At 37.0% G+C, this 18,365-nt stretch overlaps 2 protein-coding genes across 17 annotated transcripts in view; one reads left to right on the forward strand and one right to left on the reverse strand.

Moving 5' to 3' along the window:
- Window positions 1-15,858, reverse strand: part of otofa (otoferlin a) — a 55,988-nt gene extending 40,130 nt beyond the window's left edge. For all 15 annotated transcript variants that reach the window (XM_026290838.1, XM_026290842.1, XM_026290836.1 and 12 more), the window contains exons 1-2: window positions 15,476-15,858; window positions 9,949-10,007 (exon numbers count right to left, since the gene is read on the reverse strand). In XM_026290838.1, the coding sequence (XP_026146623.1) occupies window positions 9,949-10,007; window positions 15,476-15,554 (138 nt within the window). In that variant the 5' untranslated portion in view covers window positions 15,555-15,858. The remainder of the gene's footprint in view (window positions 1-9,948; window positions 10,008-15,475) is intronic.
- A 257-nt stretch (window positions 15,859-16,115) lies between these two features.
- Window positions 16,116-17,801, forward strand: cimip2c (ciliary microtubule inner protein 2C). Of its 2 annotated transcripts, none has more exons than XM_026290844.1 (4): window positions 16,116-16,294; window positions 16,655-16,871; window positions 16,971-17,088; window positions 17,666-17,801. In XM_026290844.1, exons 1-4 carry the CDS (start codon window positions 16,221-16,223, stop codon window positions 17,671-17,673), a joined length of 417 nt encoding a protein of 138 aa, XP_026146629.1. In that variant the 5' UTR covers window positions 16,116-16,220; the 3' UTR covers window positions 17,674-17,801. The 2 variants fall into 2 exon arrangements, with proteins under 2 accessions (XP_026146629.1, XP_026146628.1); XM_026290843.1 differs by having other exon boundaries at window positions 16,121-16,294; window positions 16,649-16,871.
- Window positions 17,802-18,365: the final 564 nt, after the last annotated feature.

The following is an 18,365-nucleotide window of genomic DNA, read 5'->3' on the forward strand; positions in this document are numbered from 1 at the left end:
GCCGTTTTAAAAGGTATCCAAGGAAAATAATTGAATGCAATTGTTTTTCTCTATCATGACCAAGCTTCAATCTAAATAACACTAGTCACTTACATCTACTTGTTATTAACATGCCAAAATATTTGCGTGAATATTATACTATGATATATACTGAAGCAAAACCCACTTGCATTCCCTTTCAAACTAATTGTTGCAATCTATGACACTGCAGGTGTCTTTTCTGCCTCTAGGGCTCTTAACAGTGGGATGATGCATTAGATCCCAGAACATGGACTCCCATCTGGCACACTGATCTATACAGACAAACGAGCTGCCCTGAGGGATGCTGAGGCGTTATGGAGAACAGCGGTACTCCACTGCCAGGCTGTGGGACCACGATGTTTCTTGCCAAATAAATCAGTGCAGCGCTAAGACTGGCCAGGATGCTCTGACTATGTGCGGTTAAAAAAGTCACAGAGGCCACATGCAGGTGAATACGGTTGTCACATCTGTTTAGTCTCAGACTCAGACGTCACACACACGGACTGTTGGCTAAACGTCTGAGGCATTATGGGACACAAAAGTGGAAATATTTCAGGAGTGTCGAAGTCGTCTTCGGATTGGTTGAATTCTACAGGATTTCTGCGAGTCGTGTGTGTTGTGTTCTTTAACGTTCCGCCTGGAAACAGAGATACCATGGCACCAAACTCTCTCACGAACGAAGAAAGCCGCCGTGTTTACAACTGTGACGTTGAGCGCTTATCAGGATAAACTAAATGCTGGATTTTCTAAATTAAGTTTACGACATATAATCTTTAAAATAGGTCTGAGAGTTTTATACACCAGTCTGTTCTTGTGGCGACATTTCCACGCCTTGAAACGTGACGATGAACGAAAGAACTGTGATTGGTTGTTTGACATGGGCTGGCCTTGGCCAATGAAAGCTGCCATGTATTCCAGGCCTTTCAGTCTGAAGGTCTGGCTATGTGAGACTGTTTAATCCTGTTTTGAACACAGATTTTGGTTATTTGCAGGATAGACAGATGCATTCAAAAGGCAAATTAAGTCTTGAAAAATTCAGATGATGACGACGTGTCTAGAACACACAGTTGTTGATGGCGCTATTAAAAGCTTATAAGAGATGTTTGTTTATCTTCTTCTAGTATACAAATAATATGGAAAATACAAACAGTACATGTATACAGTACATGACTCATTTGACACATGCAATTACCATTTCAAATAAATTATATTTAATAATAAATGTAAGGAGTTATACAAGACATATTTGTTAAATAATAACTATTAGGGAAACAGATTTACATTTAAAATGGACTTCTCATGTAATTATCCAGTCTTCAGTGTCATATGCTGACGTGGAACTCAAGAAACATTCCTTTGTATTTTTACGATTATAAATAGTCATGCTGATTAATATTTATGTGCAAAATTAGATTTCTTTCAAGGATTCTTTGATAAATAGGTAAATAGTTCAAAATATTTTTTTAACATTATAAATGTTTTTTTACTTTTGATCAACTGAAGGCATTCTTTCTAAAAGGAAAATATTAATTTTAACAGTAATATTTATGTGTTTCTCAAAAACTTTGACCAGAGACGCTAGAGAAAAATGAGGCTTTTACAAGGAAATAACATATTTAAGAATCTAAGTGAAAATTAATGAACAAAAAGAAAATATTTGTTGAGCTTGGTCGATGACGATGTGATGCTGTTACACAAACACCGATACACACACACAAAAGTGAACTTCTGTCCACAGGACACCCACAGTCTTTAATTCCAAACACATTAGGATCATTTTTCTATTTGAACGTTATGGGTTCTCATCACAGTATGAGCAGTTAATGCGATGAGAGACATGGTTCGCACTAGAGAATGAGAGATGCGTACCAGATGCAGACACAAGACTACAACTGAACATTTTATAACAATGAAAGGAAAAATGGAAACACGGGAGAAGTCATATGGCATGCATGGACACTGTGAAGTCATGTTGAACACAAAAGGCTGCAGGGAGGATGTGTGTGAGATTTACTAGAGGTCTCAAACCACCTCCATTTGCACTCGAGCAGCTGCAGAGTCCACAACACAGCTCTATATGCTAAATCAACAGAGAGGAGTCGCTAATGGAGTACTGCAGGAATTGTGCGCTTTGCTTAGCTTCATGGTCTGAGCCAAATACCCACGGGGGAAAGTCTAGCCAAGCGCAGTGAGGATTTTCCCCTCAAATCCCTCAGCTCCAGCATAGCATCTATATTCCCTCCCACAGAAGGTGTAAAATTTGAAGAAGAATAAACAATAGGAGATGGAGTTGCTCATTAGAAAGAAAGGAATAACTGGCAGTGAGGGCTTATTTTAAACTCACTCACCTCTACAGTCCCCTGTGTACATTTGGCCTTTAGTACGTTTATTAGAAAGCTTGAGGTGAGAGGCGGTTCTGAGAGTACGGGGCAAGAATTAAGAAAATGAAGAGTCGAGATAGGGGTCATCTCTTTAACCTGCTTTATGTTCCCTGTGGATCTAATCAAATCTGAAAGCTATTAGAAAGCTGCATAAATTATTGTGCTTCAAACAATTGCATACCATACACAACCACACCATTGAGAATTAAAAGCATTTTGTCAAATAATCAATCACGTTTAAAATGATCAGAAGGGATGTTAAAGCTCAGCACCATTATAAATTAATAGTGATGCAAAACATATTGTAGGATGGTAGTTTACTTAAAAGTTCATCTTTAAAATGTAATAACCCTGTTAAATGTAATCTTATTGTGATGCTTAATGCATTTGTAAAAAAAAAAATATTTTTTTATTTTTTATATTTATTTGTACAAAATAGTTCAAAATTTTAACATTGGCCATTTTTTGAGTATTGACCATTTCATGAAAATAAGTATTGACATATTGCTATCAGCCAGAATCTCAATATATGTATATGGTGCATCCCTATTAATGAACAACCAAAATATTGTGTGAAAATGTAAACAGCTGTGCATAATTCACTTTGCCACCAATAATTATAGACAATGTTATTACAACAAATCTGTGTCAGGTTGCAACAAACCCTTTACAATAATTAATAATACCCTTACAAATGCTGGTGGCTATGTAGAGAACTGCTTAGAAGGAATGCCAGTGACTGTACCCATAGATACAAAACAGATGAGGGATATTTCTCATTTAACTTTGTGGATGATAAAGCTACTGATTAAAAAAAAAAATTATCTGCAGCTCAGAGATATATTTGTAACAACATTTGTAAGAACGCTGCATTCATCAACACAAAGATGTACCGCTAGCTCACAGTTCCCCACCATGACCAAATTACCCAGGAAAAAAATTTAATACAAATAATTGGACAAAAATAGCATGACACATTCTCACACATAATGTTCTAAGCATAAGCTTCACCGCATTTTGTTATATTCATGGTTAAAACAGGAAATATGATAAAAATAAACTTCAAATTCAATTTATCATCAAAAACGTTTTTAACTATGCAAATTTGCTTGTAAAATTATGTTGTTTTAAGGATGTTTAGATGTTTTTATGGAAAACCATAATTAAGAAAATGACTGCAATGTGTAGAAAATTGCAATGTCTGAAATGCAGTCAGATTATTTGATGATCACTTTCCTTGTTTCTACATAAAACCTTTAAGAAATAAAAATAAAGTTTAGGACAGGTTATGGAATAACCTTGTTTGAAGCAGTTTTGTGTCAGTGAAAAAAAATACTTATCTGCCCATCCTGGTGCCAGCTCAGTGTCTTGTTTGACTGGACTCTATTTCACTGGAGATAACTCCGAGAAATTGAGTTCATTCTCAATCTTTCCTCATCTCTCACTCTATTTATTTATTTATTTCCTGAGATACAATGCAGACTCACACAAACCAGAGAAACAGGTTACAAATTGATTTTTCACAGCTTCAAAACCCTGTATATACATATTAAGTGGTGTTTATATTGTGAACAGACTCATTATAAACTATAAATGATAAATCTGTAATGGGTAATGTACAGGTAGCTATTCAACAAGTTAATAAATGAATTACATTTTTATTTGATTATGATTATTTTATTTTTTGACCTGTTTTATTATTTAAAAAAGAAAATTACAAAGTACAAAACAATCAGCCTAGCAACGCCTTGTGTGTGTGTATATATATATATATATATATATATATATATATATATATATATATATACATATCAGTGTTTGCCTTGTTGCTAGGCTGACTGTATATAAACATGATTACATATACTGTAAACATGCATGGTGCTACTGCCCAATCAGTGTCTAGCATAGCATTTCAGAGAGTCATGTTATGAAAGTAAATAATAGGTGCAATATTTTAAATGATTTCTTTCTTGCTAACAAATTTACTATACTATAAAAAATTTATTTTTGTTCCATGAAATCTTTTAACATCCACAGAATCTTCCCATTTCACAAAAGGTTCAGTGTAGTGGAAACGTTTCTAAAATGTTCTTTGCACTAATAAATGGTTATTTTAAGGACTGTTCACTGAAAGGTTCTTTGGGGGACCCAAAATGGCTCGTCTTTCATTGTGAAAACCCTCTTTAGGAAACTTCACTAGCAGTCACTACAAGCTATACCATTAATCCAAATAATTCTATATATATGTAGGTCAGAGGAGAATTTAAGTTACAGTTGAATTAAAAAATCTGAGACTACACTAGAACCAAGTCTGAAGTAGTTAATATGAATCGTCACTGAATATGAATGATTGATCAAACTGCAAAGACCATCACTCTCTTTGAGCTTCGAATAATAACCACAGTAATCAAAAACACACAGAATACCTCACTTAAAAACATGCACCCTGGTTTTATCATCAACCTCAGTCCTATTTTACCTACTTACATTTAATTTCTCCCATTGGATATACAGTATATTATATATAAGCTTTGAATAGATGATTAAGACATGAGGTGATCTGAGTTTGCAATTCAGCTTTAAGAAATAAGAGCCGCCTCACCATTTAAATGCATGGAGAGTGAATTATTCAATGGCAAAGGATCACACGCTTTGACATGCCACATCTCCCTCCCCCTCACTTCTTTTTTTCTTTTTGTCTGTGATTCAGATAATGGAAAGATGCAAGAAAGCTAAACTTTTTCAGTGAAATCAACGTCTTACTATTCAGTACAAAATGTGCGCTGGTCCTGACATCAAACCGCATCTCTAATCGGCCTGCTCAGTCAAGCCCCCTGGTGTTTTTCTTTCTATCGCTCGCTTGCCCTTACACTTTTCCTTCTCCTCCTCTCCTCTCCTACATGTTTATCTCTTTCTCACATACTTTATGGTTTAGTCGCTTTTTGCACTTTGAATTATTTGAGCTTAATTTCTCAGCTCTTATGTTCAGATTTATCTTCCAACCTCTGTAATGTTTCATTCTGCCGCATGAAGACACTTCCTGACATTAATATAGCATGTTAAAGCACTTCTTATTTCAGAATCCCAGTGTGCAGCCAACCCTCAGGAACATTTCAGCTAATTAAGATGATTAAAAACCGATTGTTTTGATTTACCGCAGTAATCTGAAATGACTAAATGTTGCTATGTTTCTACACCATATGGCCTCACAGTGTGGGATTTCTCCTGCAGCACCTCAAACATCTCACCCTCTGCAGACTTCTAGGTGACCTCACTCACTTCTGAGTCACAGCAAGCTCAAATCTTTTCCTTTGCCATTAAATCTCCCAAGCATCATAAGAAATCTAGACATGCATTTACGTGCCTGTATGTTGTTTTACACATTCTAAAGACAGGGGTCAGTATTGTTAGACTTTACCAGAAGCCAGCAGCACTGTAGTATGAGTGTATGCTAAATGCTAGCCTGTTTTGAATATACTTAAAAAAAAAAAAAAATCACCAGAACTTTTGTTCTTTTATTTGTCTAAAAACACCTTCCTACAAGAATAATTTACATCAATGGTTCTCAACTGGCACACAAAATTGTTGTGATTGGATCACAGATACCAGAGAAAAACAATGCTAAAGCAAATCAATAATTAAAATGCAACTAATCATACATGTGCACAGATGGCATAGAAAAACAAATAAGCTCATTTACTTTTAAAAATGAAGACAATCAGAACCAGTTGAGAATCACTGCTCTCCTGCGCAATGAATTCAGTTCAAAGGTGGACTTTAAAACAACAAATTAATTTGCCATCTTTTCATTAGTCATCTAAACTGAAGGATTACCATTTCTGTGCACAACATTTTTTCTTCATGCTCCAAATTAAAAACACAGCATCTAATGTGAAATGTCAAGATTTCACATTTCAGAGAAATGCCAGCGTGAAGCATGTAGTTTAAAACTATTGGAAAGCTGAACAGAAAGAATAATTAGACTGACAAAAGAGAGAGATTGGTGCAATTTAGTGCTTCATTGCACCGTTTGGGAGAATGATCATATTAGATGAGATCTGCTGGTCATGATGAGACAATTCCCCATCAGCATAATGAGAAAGCAACTCTTATTTCTTCATTGAGACACTGATGCAGTGTGATAGGCATAGCTGAAGTTTTGTGGATGGGGATAGCTTTGCATGTTTCAGCAATAACAAGCTCCAGCAGAGAGTGTTTGATTATACAGTGAAATGCATGGGAGAGTAATAGGGCAGAGAAAATTCAGTTTGTCAATCTTCGCATGTGAACATCCTTAAATGCATATGCATGCATTAAAACAAAGAGCAGCAGTAGTGCTATAATAGCATCTTTATTATCTTTTGCAGGCACATTTATAAACAAAAAATAATTTAGGGACAAGCATTCATTTTTTTAACCTACTTTTATTGCTTTTGGTTATATGATGAATTCCTGTGCAACTATGTCATCATTTCGTGTATTCACTCATTAGCATTCATAGAAAATGCATTTCACTAGGCCCATATTTTAGTTCTGGTTCAGGCCTACAGTGTTTCCCAACTTTTATTGTTTTATGCACCCCCACAGTCCCATTAGTGAAGTTCAAGTACCCTTTCTTCAAAACAAAACCAGAAATATGTTCCTTCACTCATATTAAAGAAGTTTGAAGAAACATTAACTATTAAATGAAAAATAATTGACACTGTGAAAGAAAAACGACTCACCGCACAGCTTTTTCTGTATTTAATAAAACTTCTGAGCTTGTTTGTCTTCTACAAAGACCAATCACCGAGAAACTTTCTCTGAAAGACCTAACAGCACATTTATTTATAAATTAAATCCAGATGGCATGTTTATACCATCTACCAGTAAGTCAAATCAATTCCATGTTCGGTGGAATAAATAGCATAGAAGCTCATGATCAAAATTTCTCCCACAAGCGAATACATTGGAATTTTTTCATATTTGAATGCCAAGTTAGGATTTACAGGTGAAAAGACTTGCAAGTCTACCAAAGTGAAGTCGACATATTTCCAAACACTCATTACAAGACTGGAAAGATATTGCCTGCCACAAAGGATTGAGCAAATCTTTTTCTATCAGCCCCTCTCTTTTTCTTTTACTTTTGCCATTAAACTGCTAAAATACAAGCAATAGAATCTGTACACATCGTACCACTGAGGTTTCATTCACCACAAGAAAAGCCTTAAACAGGACGAGTGCCAAACGTTCACATCAGCTGCTGTTAAGAACAGAGTTTCTTGCTGGACTCCTGCAGATAAAATCAATGTTTTAAAGACAGGCACTCCTGCAGAGCTGACGTAAAGGAGGGCAATTTTGCACATAGCTGCAGCAAACGTCTGCTTTGAACCTTGTCTGTCCATCACAGGCAACGTCAGGTTGCGGGCCTAAAGCAGTGTGCAGCATCACTGCAATAATAAGCCACACAGCATTGAGAAGTGTTTAGATGTTATTTATATTACATTAAAAAGGAACCAAAGACTGTGTGGAGAAAATGCAGCATTTTACTATGAGAGCAAGACATATCTGGTTAAACTGTGTACAAATTATGTATGTTTTGTCTTTTCCGGTGTCTGTGAGCTTGTTGAAGATTAAATGATAATTGCTCATGCATAAACAATATCTGAGTCCATTTTGATTCAAATGAACAGTCTATTTGAGAGTGTACAATGAGTACAGCTGGCTAGAGTCCTGAAAGGTGTACTCAGCTGCAAATAGCAGGATTAGAAAACAGGGATTAAAAACTGCTGTTTGCTTGTACTGAGATAGTAAGACTGAGAAAACAAGTGATGGGATACATGACAGAATGAGAGATGCAGAATTTCACAACAAGTTATGTTAGTAGAGATGTAGGGAAAATTCACTTAAAAAAAGAGTGCACCTAAAGATTACAATTCCGTAATCATTTACTCATTCTCATTTTTGTTTCATGAGACTTCAATTTACCTTTAATATATATACTGTATATTAATGAAACCTGAGAGACTTCTGTCCTATCAGCCATTTACAATGCAAACTGTGCTCAACTACCCATTGTGTCTGAATATATGCCCAGTTATACTGCTTTTTGATGTCATTGATGTCATTGATCTTGAAATGATGAATAAAAGCTGTCATGATCCATAGAAAATGTACTCAAAAATCTCTTTTAAATAAAGTCTGTTTACGTTCTGTTTATGTCCTGCTTTCGGTAAATGTCAGTGTTAGGTACATTAAAAGCCATGTAAATGATGATGAATATGAAACCTGATCATGCCTGCCCGATGAACCTGAATGGAAAAACAATGCTGGTGCCAAACACAAACATGCTTTTAAATAAAAGAGAAGAGAGAACAAAAGTGAGAGCAACAGCTTCTCCTACAGTACTAGAAGTGTTGTCTGAACTGTCTTGTGGAGTTTGGTATGAAATCTGTGATGTAATCATAAGTGGCGAGTGGGTTCAGTAGATTTAAAGTGTGTAACAGTCCTCTCCAACCGCTCAGTAATGATTAAACTATTACCACAAATCTATGAGTGAGAGATTGAAAGGAAATGAATAGGCTGGGGTTCAACCAAAAAGGTCATGGGGCTTACATGGAAGCAACATAAAAACTAATTATGTTTCCCGGCCCGCTTAGCAGAATTTTTTTTTTACTTTATTCTTCCACATTTAAATAATCTCAAATAATTATTATTTTTGTTTTGTTTATTGCTTTACTCACTATGAGTCTCTCTCTCTTCTTATCTTACTGTACACACAGTGGAAACACCGCCTTCTCTATTAGACAAAAGACCAATCAGCAAGAAAGGAAGCAGCACTTAGTTTTTTAAATAGAATCAAAAGAGCATTTTGGTAAACGCTTGCTGTTTGCAGCACTGGAAAAAATCAACAACCCCCTCCAAAGGTGAGACGAAACTAACACTAGTGTGGGAGTCCCCATCACGACCGACAGCAAAACATAATTTAATTTCTGCTTACTATGAGGATAAATAAATATAAATTTATTAACAGCAAGTTACTATTAATGAAAATAAAAATATCTTTATTAATTCAAGATCAGAAAATATTTGTGGACACACACACACACATCCTCAAGTCATATTTACATTATTATTTACAGTATGACTGAGAAAGTAACAAAGCTTTTCTTGCTATTAACCAATCAAATAAAACCTAAGTATGAGACTTGGACCTGCAGGGACATTTTGGAGTAAAGAAAGCGATCATTCGAAGAACTGTATTATCCTAATAGAAATTTGGCTGGTTTACCCACAAGCTTATTGCCACTTCATACTGCTGTGTTGCTTGCCAGAGGGTCTGTGCAAATAGCATTAATAGGATTCAGTGGGGCTAAATGTGATGTGTTTGGTCACGGTTGAGCGGGTTGATTGCTTGAGTGATTCCTTCACCACATGCTCTCTCGGGGAGAGATAAATCAAATTTGTAGCATATACATATTTCAACGCACCGAGGTCCACTGTGTTAGTGTCACGCTTGAACATTCTTGAGTTAGTAGCTGGAGAGATAGCAGGGGAAAATACTGACCTGCTCAAACCGAGCTTCATCCTCGCAGTTTTCAAGCACCCGGGAGAAAAAGGAGAGACCTGCATGGAGAAAAATAAAGTTAAAGGTCAATATGGAGCATAGCATCGAAGCAGTGTTATATATAAAAAACACTATGTAATATAATAAAAACTAAATGTCAAATATTATAAATCTGTGTGTGTGTGTGTTTGTGTGTGTGTGTGTGAGTATATATATATATATATATATATATATATATATATATATATATATATATATATAGAATACTCACACACACACACACACACACACACCCACACACACATATACTCACTGGACACTTTTTTAGGTACACCTGTTCAATTGCTGGGTAACACAAATCGCTAATCAGCCAATCACATGGCAGCAACTATGGATGTAGTGAAGACGACTTGCTGAAGTTCAAACCGAGCATCAGAATGAGGAAGAAAGGGGATTTAAGTGACTCTGAATGTGGAATGATTGTTGGTGCCAGGCGAGCTGGTCTGAGTATTTCAAAAACTGCTGATCTACTGGGATTTTCACCCACAACCATCTCTATGATAGAAGGGCAATACTAACTCAAGTAACCACGTGTTATAACCAAGGTATGCAGAATACTCTGAACGCACATCTCATCGAACCTTAAAGCAGATGGTCTACAGCAGCAGAAGACCACACTCGGTGCCACTCCTGTCAGCTAAGAACAGGAAACGGAGGCAATTCGCACAGGCTCATCAAAAATGGACAATAGAAGATTGGAAAAACACTGCCTGGTCTGATGAGTCTCAATATCTGCTGTGACATTCAGATGGTAGGTATAGATATTAAGGAAAGCAAGAAACTCATTTTTTAACCCCTTACACCGTCTCTGACCAAGAGACCTTACTTATACAGAACAGTGCTTGTTGTTTGTTGTCAGTGTGCGCTTGAGCAAACAAGAACTGTCAATACAAACACATCGACACACCAACTTTTGCAGACATACACAATCCTACACAAACACTTGAACACAAAAGGTATTGCACTCAAACAATGAATTAATGCTTTATGGCTAAGGCACACTGGTAGATATGTTTAAGAAAGGTAAATATATAAACAATCATTACTTAGGGCCACTGATACTAAAACAAATGAACAATACAATTCAATACAATGTTTGTTCTTATTCTCTTCGTAGTCATCCATTTTTACAATGCAAATTCACCACATATGGCAGAGAGAAATACATTTTTGTTTTGATTTGCTATTATAGTTTTATATAGTCATACCTTTGTTTATTGTTGTCTTGATTCTGTGTTGAACAATTGCACTGGTACAGGTCATGTCAAAAAGTTCTTAAATAATAAAATTAGCCTGAATTATAATTTTTAAATAAGTTATAAGTTGTCACTGCCCTGTGGACTGTTGTTTGTGGTTTCTCCTTCTGTATCCATATTTGGTTGTTCCTGTTCTCATTATTAGTTTATCACCTCATTGTGCTCACCTGTCAGCCCCTCATTATCTGCCCTAAATTTGTTCATGTCTCTTGAATTCTAGTTTGTTATTTATTAAGTTTATCATCAATGTGTACGTGTGTTCTAGTCTCACGCCTACAGACCGTTGGCTAAACATCTGATGCATATGGGTCACAAAAGTGGAAACACTTCAGGAGTGTCGAAGTCGTCATCGGATTGGTTGAATTCTACAGGATTTCCACAAGATGTGTGTGTTTCCAGGCGGAACGTTAAAGAATGTGACAAAGATATCGAATTTGTATTATTAACTTGGTCTTCCTCCTTGTTCGTTCCCTCGTGCACCAATCCGTGACCAAATACCTGACCAAACAATTAAAGTTGTGGCGCCCCTCCTCTCCACATAATTTCCTTTTTTTCAGTTTTTATTTGTGCATTTATGGATTATTTAAAGGATCACATACCCCTCTTTCAACACGGACATTATCCAGTTGTCCTCCTCCTACTGCTGGAGCAGGAGGAGATGCCTCTCAAGGTTCACTCTGCGACCTTGCACTCGCCAACCACTCCAGCAACCCAGACAGCAGCCTCTGCATGTTCTTCTTGGCGAGCCTGAATGAGGAGTTTGGAGCATGGCTGTCCGGAGGTGGACCTCGGGACTCATTCGTCGCCTTTATGGAATGGGTACCATCACCCCACTGCCTGGATCCTAAGCCACAGTCCACAGCAGATGGAGAGCCAGAGCCCGCCGCGACCGATGAGCCATCGCCAAAGATAGCAACAGCTGAAGATCGCCTCAGAGCTTAAGCCTGACCTGTCTGACCAGGTGTGAGAGCCGGCAAATGAGCGTGCACCATTCAGTCCCTATGCTCACCCTCATCCCACCGTCTGTGCGGTGAGATAACAGTGGGTCTTCCAGTCTCTATCGGTGCCATGGCTGGAGGATCCTTTGTCTCCACTTTCAGCTTCCAAGTCCCTGACTCCACCTCAGTCTGTCAATCCGTCAGCTCCACCATGGCTCCTAGCTCCTTCGTCTCCACCGTCGCCCATCAGTCTACCAGCTCCACTAGGCTCCATTGTCCCTCAGGCTTCACCTTGTTCAGTCGTTGACCATCCACCACCTCAATGAACACAGAGCCGAGCCAGATAACGAACAAAAGACTGACTCATTCACGAGTCAAGAACCGGTTGCATCAGTTTTCAGATCACCCGTACTTCTTTCGGACAGTTCGATTCAATAAACCGGTTGAAGAAAGCGGTTCACCAGTTCTTTTGCGCTCTACGTAATGGCGTCATTGGCGATGATTGCTCTTGATTCAAGCTCTCAGTTTACCTGGGCTCATAAAATTAGCACAGAATCAGTTCAGAATCAATCACCAAAAGAATTAGTTTGGTTCAGATGCCCTGTGTGTCAGTCTGCTTCACACTGAACCACACATGTGCAGTATCATCAGCTCCTCGGTTCTCGAATCGGACGCGTCCGACAGAAACGGTTCTTGACTCGAGAACGAGTCAGTGTTTTGCTCATCATCTGGCTCGGCTCGGTGTTCATCTTCAGTTCTCTCTTCACAGCAGTTCAGTCAGTGTACTGTTTGAGTAAATGAATTACTCTGGGATATTGGTTTGTTTGAACTCAGAGGGATTGTCAGCCACATTAAAAAAGTTAACAGCTTAAGTCATTTGTGGATTAATGCGTATTGGAGACGCGAACCGTTTTAAACGATTCAGTTCGATTCGATGAACGAGTTCAAAAAGATCCGGTTACATCAAATGATTCGTTCGCGAACCAGATATCACAAACTGCTTTATTTGAACTCTCTCACAACAGACACGGAAGAGAAGACAATGCTGAATAAAGTCGTAGTTGTTGCTATTTTTGGACCAAAATGTATTTTCAATGCTTCAAAAAATTCTAACTGACCCTCTGATGTCACATGGACTACTTTGATGATGTTTTTCTTACATTTCTGGACATGGACAGTATACCGTACACACAGTTTCAATGGAGGGACTGAGAGCTAAATCTAAAATATCTTAAACTGTGTTCCGAAGAAAAACTCACTGGTTTGGAACGACATGAGGGTGAGTTATTAATTACATAATTTTGATTATTGGGTGAACTATCCCTTTAAAGACTTTGTATTACTGTCTTCATCCTCGTTCGTTCCCTTGTGCACCAAACCATGAAATAAGTTATATAATCTCAAAATACAGACAACAAAATTCTCTTAGTCTCAGAGAAACAAACAGCATCTCATCTCAAACTCATTGCTGCCTGCTGTTGTTCACAGGAGCCTTTTCCCTAGATAACATTTACATCTACCCTATGTACACAGAGCTGTAGATCACAAAAGACTGAGCTGATGAGGATTTTTTTTTTTTTTACTTCAAAGTCATAATAGAAAAACAAGAATTTATAAAAGTGTGGTGAGGAAGAGTTTGTGAACTGTGCAGTACTGATGTCTTAATAAAGAGAGAAATGAGGGCAAAAATCACAAGGCTCCCAACCTAGATTAAAAAACATTTTCCTTCGTGACAATAACAAGACATGGATAAAAGCTCATATAACATGCATAAACTAGGCAATGACTTAAAAATTGATGGGCAACTTGCTAAGCAACCAAACAATCTTGAACTGTATTTTCAATGATGTACAGTCTTCACAAGGACTTTTCAAATTCCAACGTATTCACATCTCAAAGTCTGAAAGCCAATATTTTCATACATTCCACTATTTTCTATCTCTGATGAAACATTTTCATTAAGATTTTTCATTGCTCTCAGATCCACTCTTTGGTACTCAATCTAAGTTATGCAACCCACAGAGAAACAGGACACAGCTCAGTAGAGCCCTTCCGCTCCAGACAGCCTAAATCACTGCACACTGGGCTGCTGAAGATTAGGAAAAGGCCAAAATGGGAAGGAAGGAAAGGGTAGCAGGAGAGCTGATAGTCATTGCCATCAGAAAAAAGTGGGGGGAAAATAACAACAGTACCATGCATCAAAATGGCTTATTTTTAGAAGTGTCTCAATCAAATTGCATAAAATGCAGACCGTCACATTCTACATCAATTCTCTCAGAACATCCTTCTGTAAGAAGATTCCTATTAAAAATGGAAAATGTTTACTCTGTTCTCTTTTTATTAGCAATAAAATGTTGTTTGTCCTAGCCCATTTCTGCTCCATTTAACTAAGGCGATTCTGTAATTTACCTTTTTATATGTTAGAAACACATAAAACTCCACACATACAGTATCTCTGGCTGTATTTGCCTCCTAACCCCTCTCTCTTACAAACATACACAGAGAGCATTTTATGAAAAATGAAAATAATTTTTTTTCAGATGTACACTGAGCAACTGTCCAAGGTGCTGAAATACACAATACAGATATATCAAATAATAATAATAATAATAAAACAAAGAGGAAAAGAGGAGAGAAACAGGCTAAAAAATGTCTTGTCATCCATATTCAGTGTCTTTGAAGCCACATTTAACTAACATTAAATCTAATGGAGTGCTGAGGCAAGCCTCATGACAAAATGTAGCCAAATGAGATTAAACAACCAAAAGCTTGAGCAAATTTGGTTCACTTTTCACAATTCACAACTTTATCCATTTTTAATACTTCTGGGGACCTTGAAGAGAGTTTTTGAAAAAGAATCCCAGTAGCTTACTGAGCTATCCATTTGATTAAAACGCCTTGCTTGAAATTAACAATGAATTAAACAGTAGCCTAGGCTACTGCAGTAAAAAATTGAGAGCCTACATATTAATGAAACTAGCTCACGCTTGTGTATGAGGAAATAATGTTACTATCTATCTACCAGCAAGGGAGTTTTTAATAATCTAAAGCGATATTAAAAAATAAAAAAAACCTCGATGTTCTTTGATAAAGACATGCGGATTGCATTTCTACAACTTTTCATCAGAGCCATCAAGTTGCACACCACTGCATGATATATATATTAAATGGGATAAATAGTAAACCTACACACGTATATCACAAGATGCTTAATATACAGACGCACATATACTAAAACATTCACTGGAAATTAAAAAAATGATTCCTCTTTACCTCTGAAAGTCACTTTAGCGATGCGGTCCCCCTTTCCACGAAGCTCCGTGACAGTCTTCAGGTACACTACTAAAGCCATTTCCACTTAAAATGAAGAAAAATCAATAGCCTGAAACAGAGTAAAACTGTTTTATCACAAGAATCGCGGATCTATCTTGAACACCGCTGCATAACTTCTTATAAAATCATTTCCCAACTGCTTTTATTCGCTACATAAAAACCGGAAAAATCCTCTTATGGTTCAAGCTGCATCCTCTGTGCGCAATAACATGAAAAGAGTAATTAATAATTAAAGAGCTTTCATTTTCTCTCGCTTTACTATGCCCACATGTACACTCGTCAGATCCGCTCCGACCCTATCTTTTCACTCTGCGATGCGCCTCGCAGCTCCGCACGAGCGCAATGTGATGACGGATGACGCCAGCAGGGGGCAGTCGCACACAGTCAAACTCTTTCACAGGGGACGGGCGAATTCTTGCAGAAACCAAAGACGCCCCACAAGCTTCTTACCAGATTGATTATTGTTCGAAGCAGAATCATAGTTTTATATATTCTGTATATAATTAAATGTACAGATTAGCTATTCATAAAAAAACGATTGGGATATACCATAGACTGTATAATGTCAATACCGAAAAAATGGTTGCCAGGCAACCTTTTGTTGTCTTATCTGCGGTGCAGGTCAGCTTTGACACGCAGCAGCTTATGATCGGATAATATTCATAGTATTATTATCTACTCAGCCATGACTTTCAGAGGAAATGGTACTCTCATTACGCATAACAACACAGCCTACATCCCATCGTCTCTGATGCCCGGGTAAAAACATAGCTTATTTCTTATTTTGTGTGCAGGGCAGAATATGTGTCCCCTTCAATTAATTTTCAGGGTTAACGTTAAGTTTTGACATTCACGGAGCATCCAAAAAAATTGTGCTGTCATTTAATGTTGAATGTATAGCGTTAAATTAATTAAGTGATAGTGAATTTAAATAAATAAATTATAGCTGTTTCCATTAAAATCGTACAATTTTACCATTTCTTTGGCTTTTTTTTGTTTTGTTTTTTTACCCTTACTGTGGTTAATTTCTAAAACTGGTACAGGTTAATCATAAAACGATATTACCAATATTGGATCTAACTGTTAATTGTGCATTTGCTGCATCATTTAAAGATACAGTGGACACATTCCCGCTAATAAATTCCTGTATGGGGAGACTTTTGGCAATTCGTCCCTAAAGTATTTCCAAAACACCCGATCTGCAATGATGGCCTCTAGCAGAAGCTCTTACAGTAGTGTGCCTCTGAGCTCCCATACCCAAGACAGCATCTTACCCTACTGGGTCCGGTACAACATTGATTTCAAAAGGCAGAAGGAGATTCAGGACTTCAGCGTGGTAAGAAAGAATTAAGGTGTGATTGTGGATCATGTTCTAAACTGCTCTCTTTTGTCTGACTGATTAGTCATGCATATTTTGGACTTCTCTTTTCCTCAGTTGTCACAGAAGCACAGGGAAAATTACAAAGATAAGACTGGCACCGTGCAGCCTGTCAATTACTTTGTCATGCCAGAAAAAGAGAAAAGGGAGCTTAGAAGATCCCTCCAGAGTGAATGTAAGAAATAAACTTTTCTAAGCCATCTCAACCATTTTAATGAAAACAACAATTTTAAGTGGAAAACCAAGAATTAAGTATCTTCAGTATCTGCCTGTATAAAACATTATAATGTATGTGTTTGTGTGTATTAATTCTGTATATAATATTTAAATATATAACTGTTTAAATAATTGATTGTTTACAATTAACAGAAACTAGATAGGGCTAATTTTGAGTGTAATCTCTAAAAACTGGTCTTGGGTTCTACTATTCCTTCTCTCTCTCTCTCTCTCTCTCTCTTTCTGTCTCTTAATCCTCCGTCTCACACGGATCTAATTGCCTCATTCATGGTCCCCTGAGACAGTCAGAGACTATGGCTGTCCAGTGATTGTTCGTGATGGATTCTTATTTGCTGATGCATTACTCAGGGTTAACTGCACTTGGAGCTCTGCTGTCTCTAGGGGTTTTATGTTCAGTTATGTTCACATTTAGCTTCTGGGTAGTTTCTGGAGTCATAAAGAATTTATGTACAAGCGAAACTAGAGCTGTTGTTGTTGTTTTAAAATATTGTCTCCTTTTCTTTCCTTCTTGTCAGTTAATTAGAGACCATACCATATCAGATGGAAGTAGCAGTCTGATGAAGTCTAATGATGTCCACCACAAACAAGTCTGCCTCAGAGGGATCACTAATTACATTTATTGTGTTTAATAAAGAATATGAATTAGAAAAATGTGTTGCTCTTTTTGTGCTTCTTAGATTATAATTTATGTAGGTGCATATATCCATAGGAATCTCTTTATAACATAATGTTTAAAGGTTAATCATTTGAAATAATAATGATCCACTGGATTCTTGTTCTCTACCCTACACTTTAAAATCATAGATTAGACCTGTTTTATAAATCATTTATTTTAGAGGGTTATGCCTTGCAGAAGTTGAGAAGAAAATTATGCAAAAATAGCATAATTAAAAACATGCTGACTACAGTGAATCGCAGTAGACGGGAGTTTAACCTATTAGAAAACAGCTCTAACATATGTGTGGAAAATCATTTACAGGACCATTTTAAGTGCACACTGCAGTGGTATAACCCACCTTATTGAGCCTTCCGTTTGTAGACGAATTCCAAATTGCGCGCATGCGCTTTGGTTTTCTCGTCTTGTATAGTTCGCAAAATATTGTGGAGAACGCATAAATAATTTCTTATCCCTAATTTTATAGCTGATTATAAATTACAATAGTAACTAAACACAGTAGTTATAAAACAATTACGCTTATTGGGTATTAGCCTATA

This window comes from Carassius auratus, chromosome 20 (genome assembly GCF_003368295.1).
Source record: "Carassius auratus strain Wakin chromosome 20, ASM336829v1, whole genome shotgun sequence".
In the NCBI taxonomy this organism is placed as follows: domain Eukaryota; kingdom Metazoa; phylum Chordata; class Actinopteri; order Cypriniformes; family Cyprinidae; genus Carassius; species Carassius auratus.

Coding starts and splice junctions, on each gene's coding strand:
- cimip2c (XM_026290843.1), top strand. CDS start 16,221: ATGACTTTCAGAGGAAATGGTACTCTCATTACGCATAACAACACAGCC. Junction 16,295..16,648: donor CCATCGTCTCTGATGCCCGG/GTAAAAACATAG, acceptor CATCATTTAAAG/ATACAGTGGACACATTCCCG. Junction 16,872..16,970: donor AGATTCAGGACTTCAGCGTG/GTAAGAAAGAAT, acceptor TCTTTTCCTCAG/TTGTCACAGAAGCACAGGGA.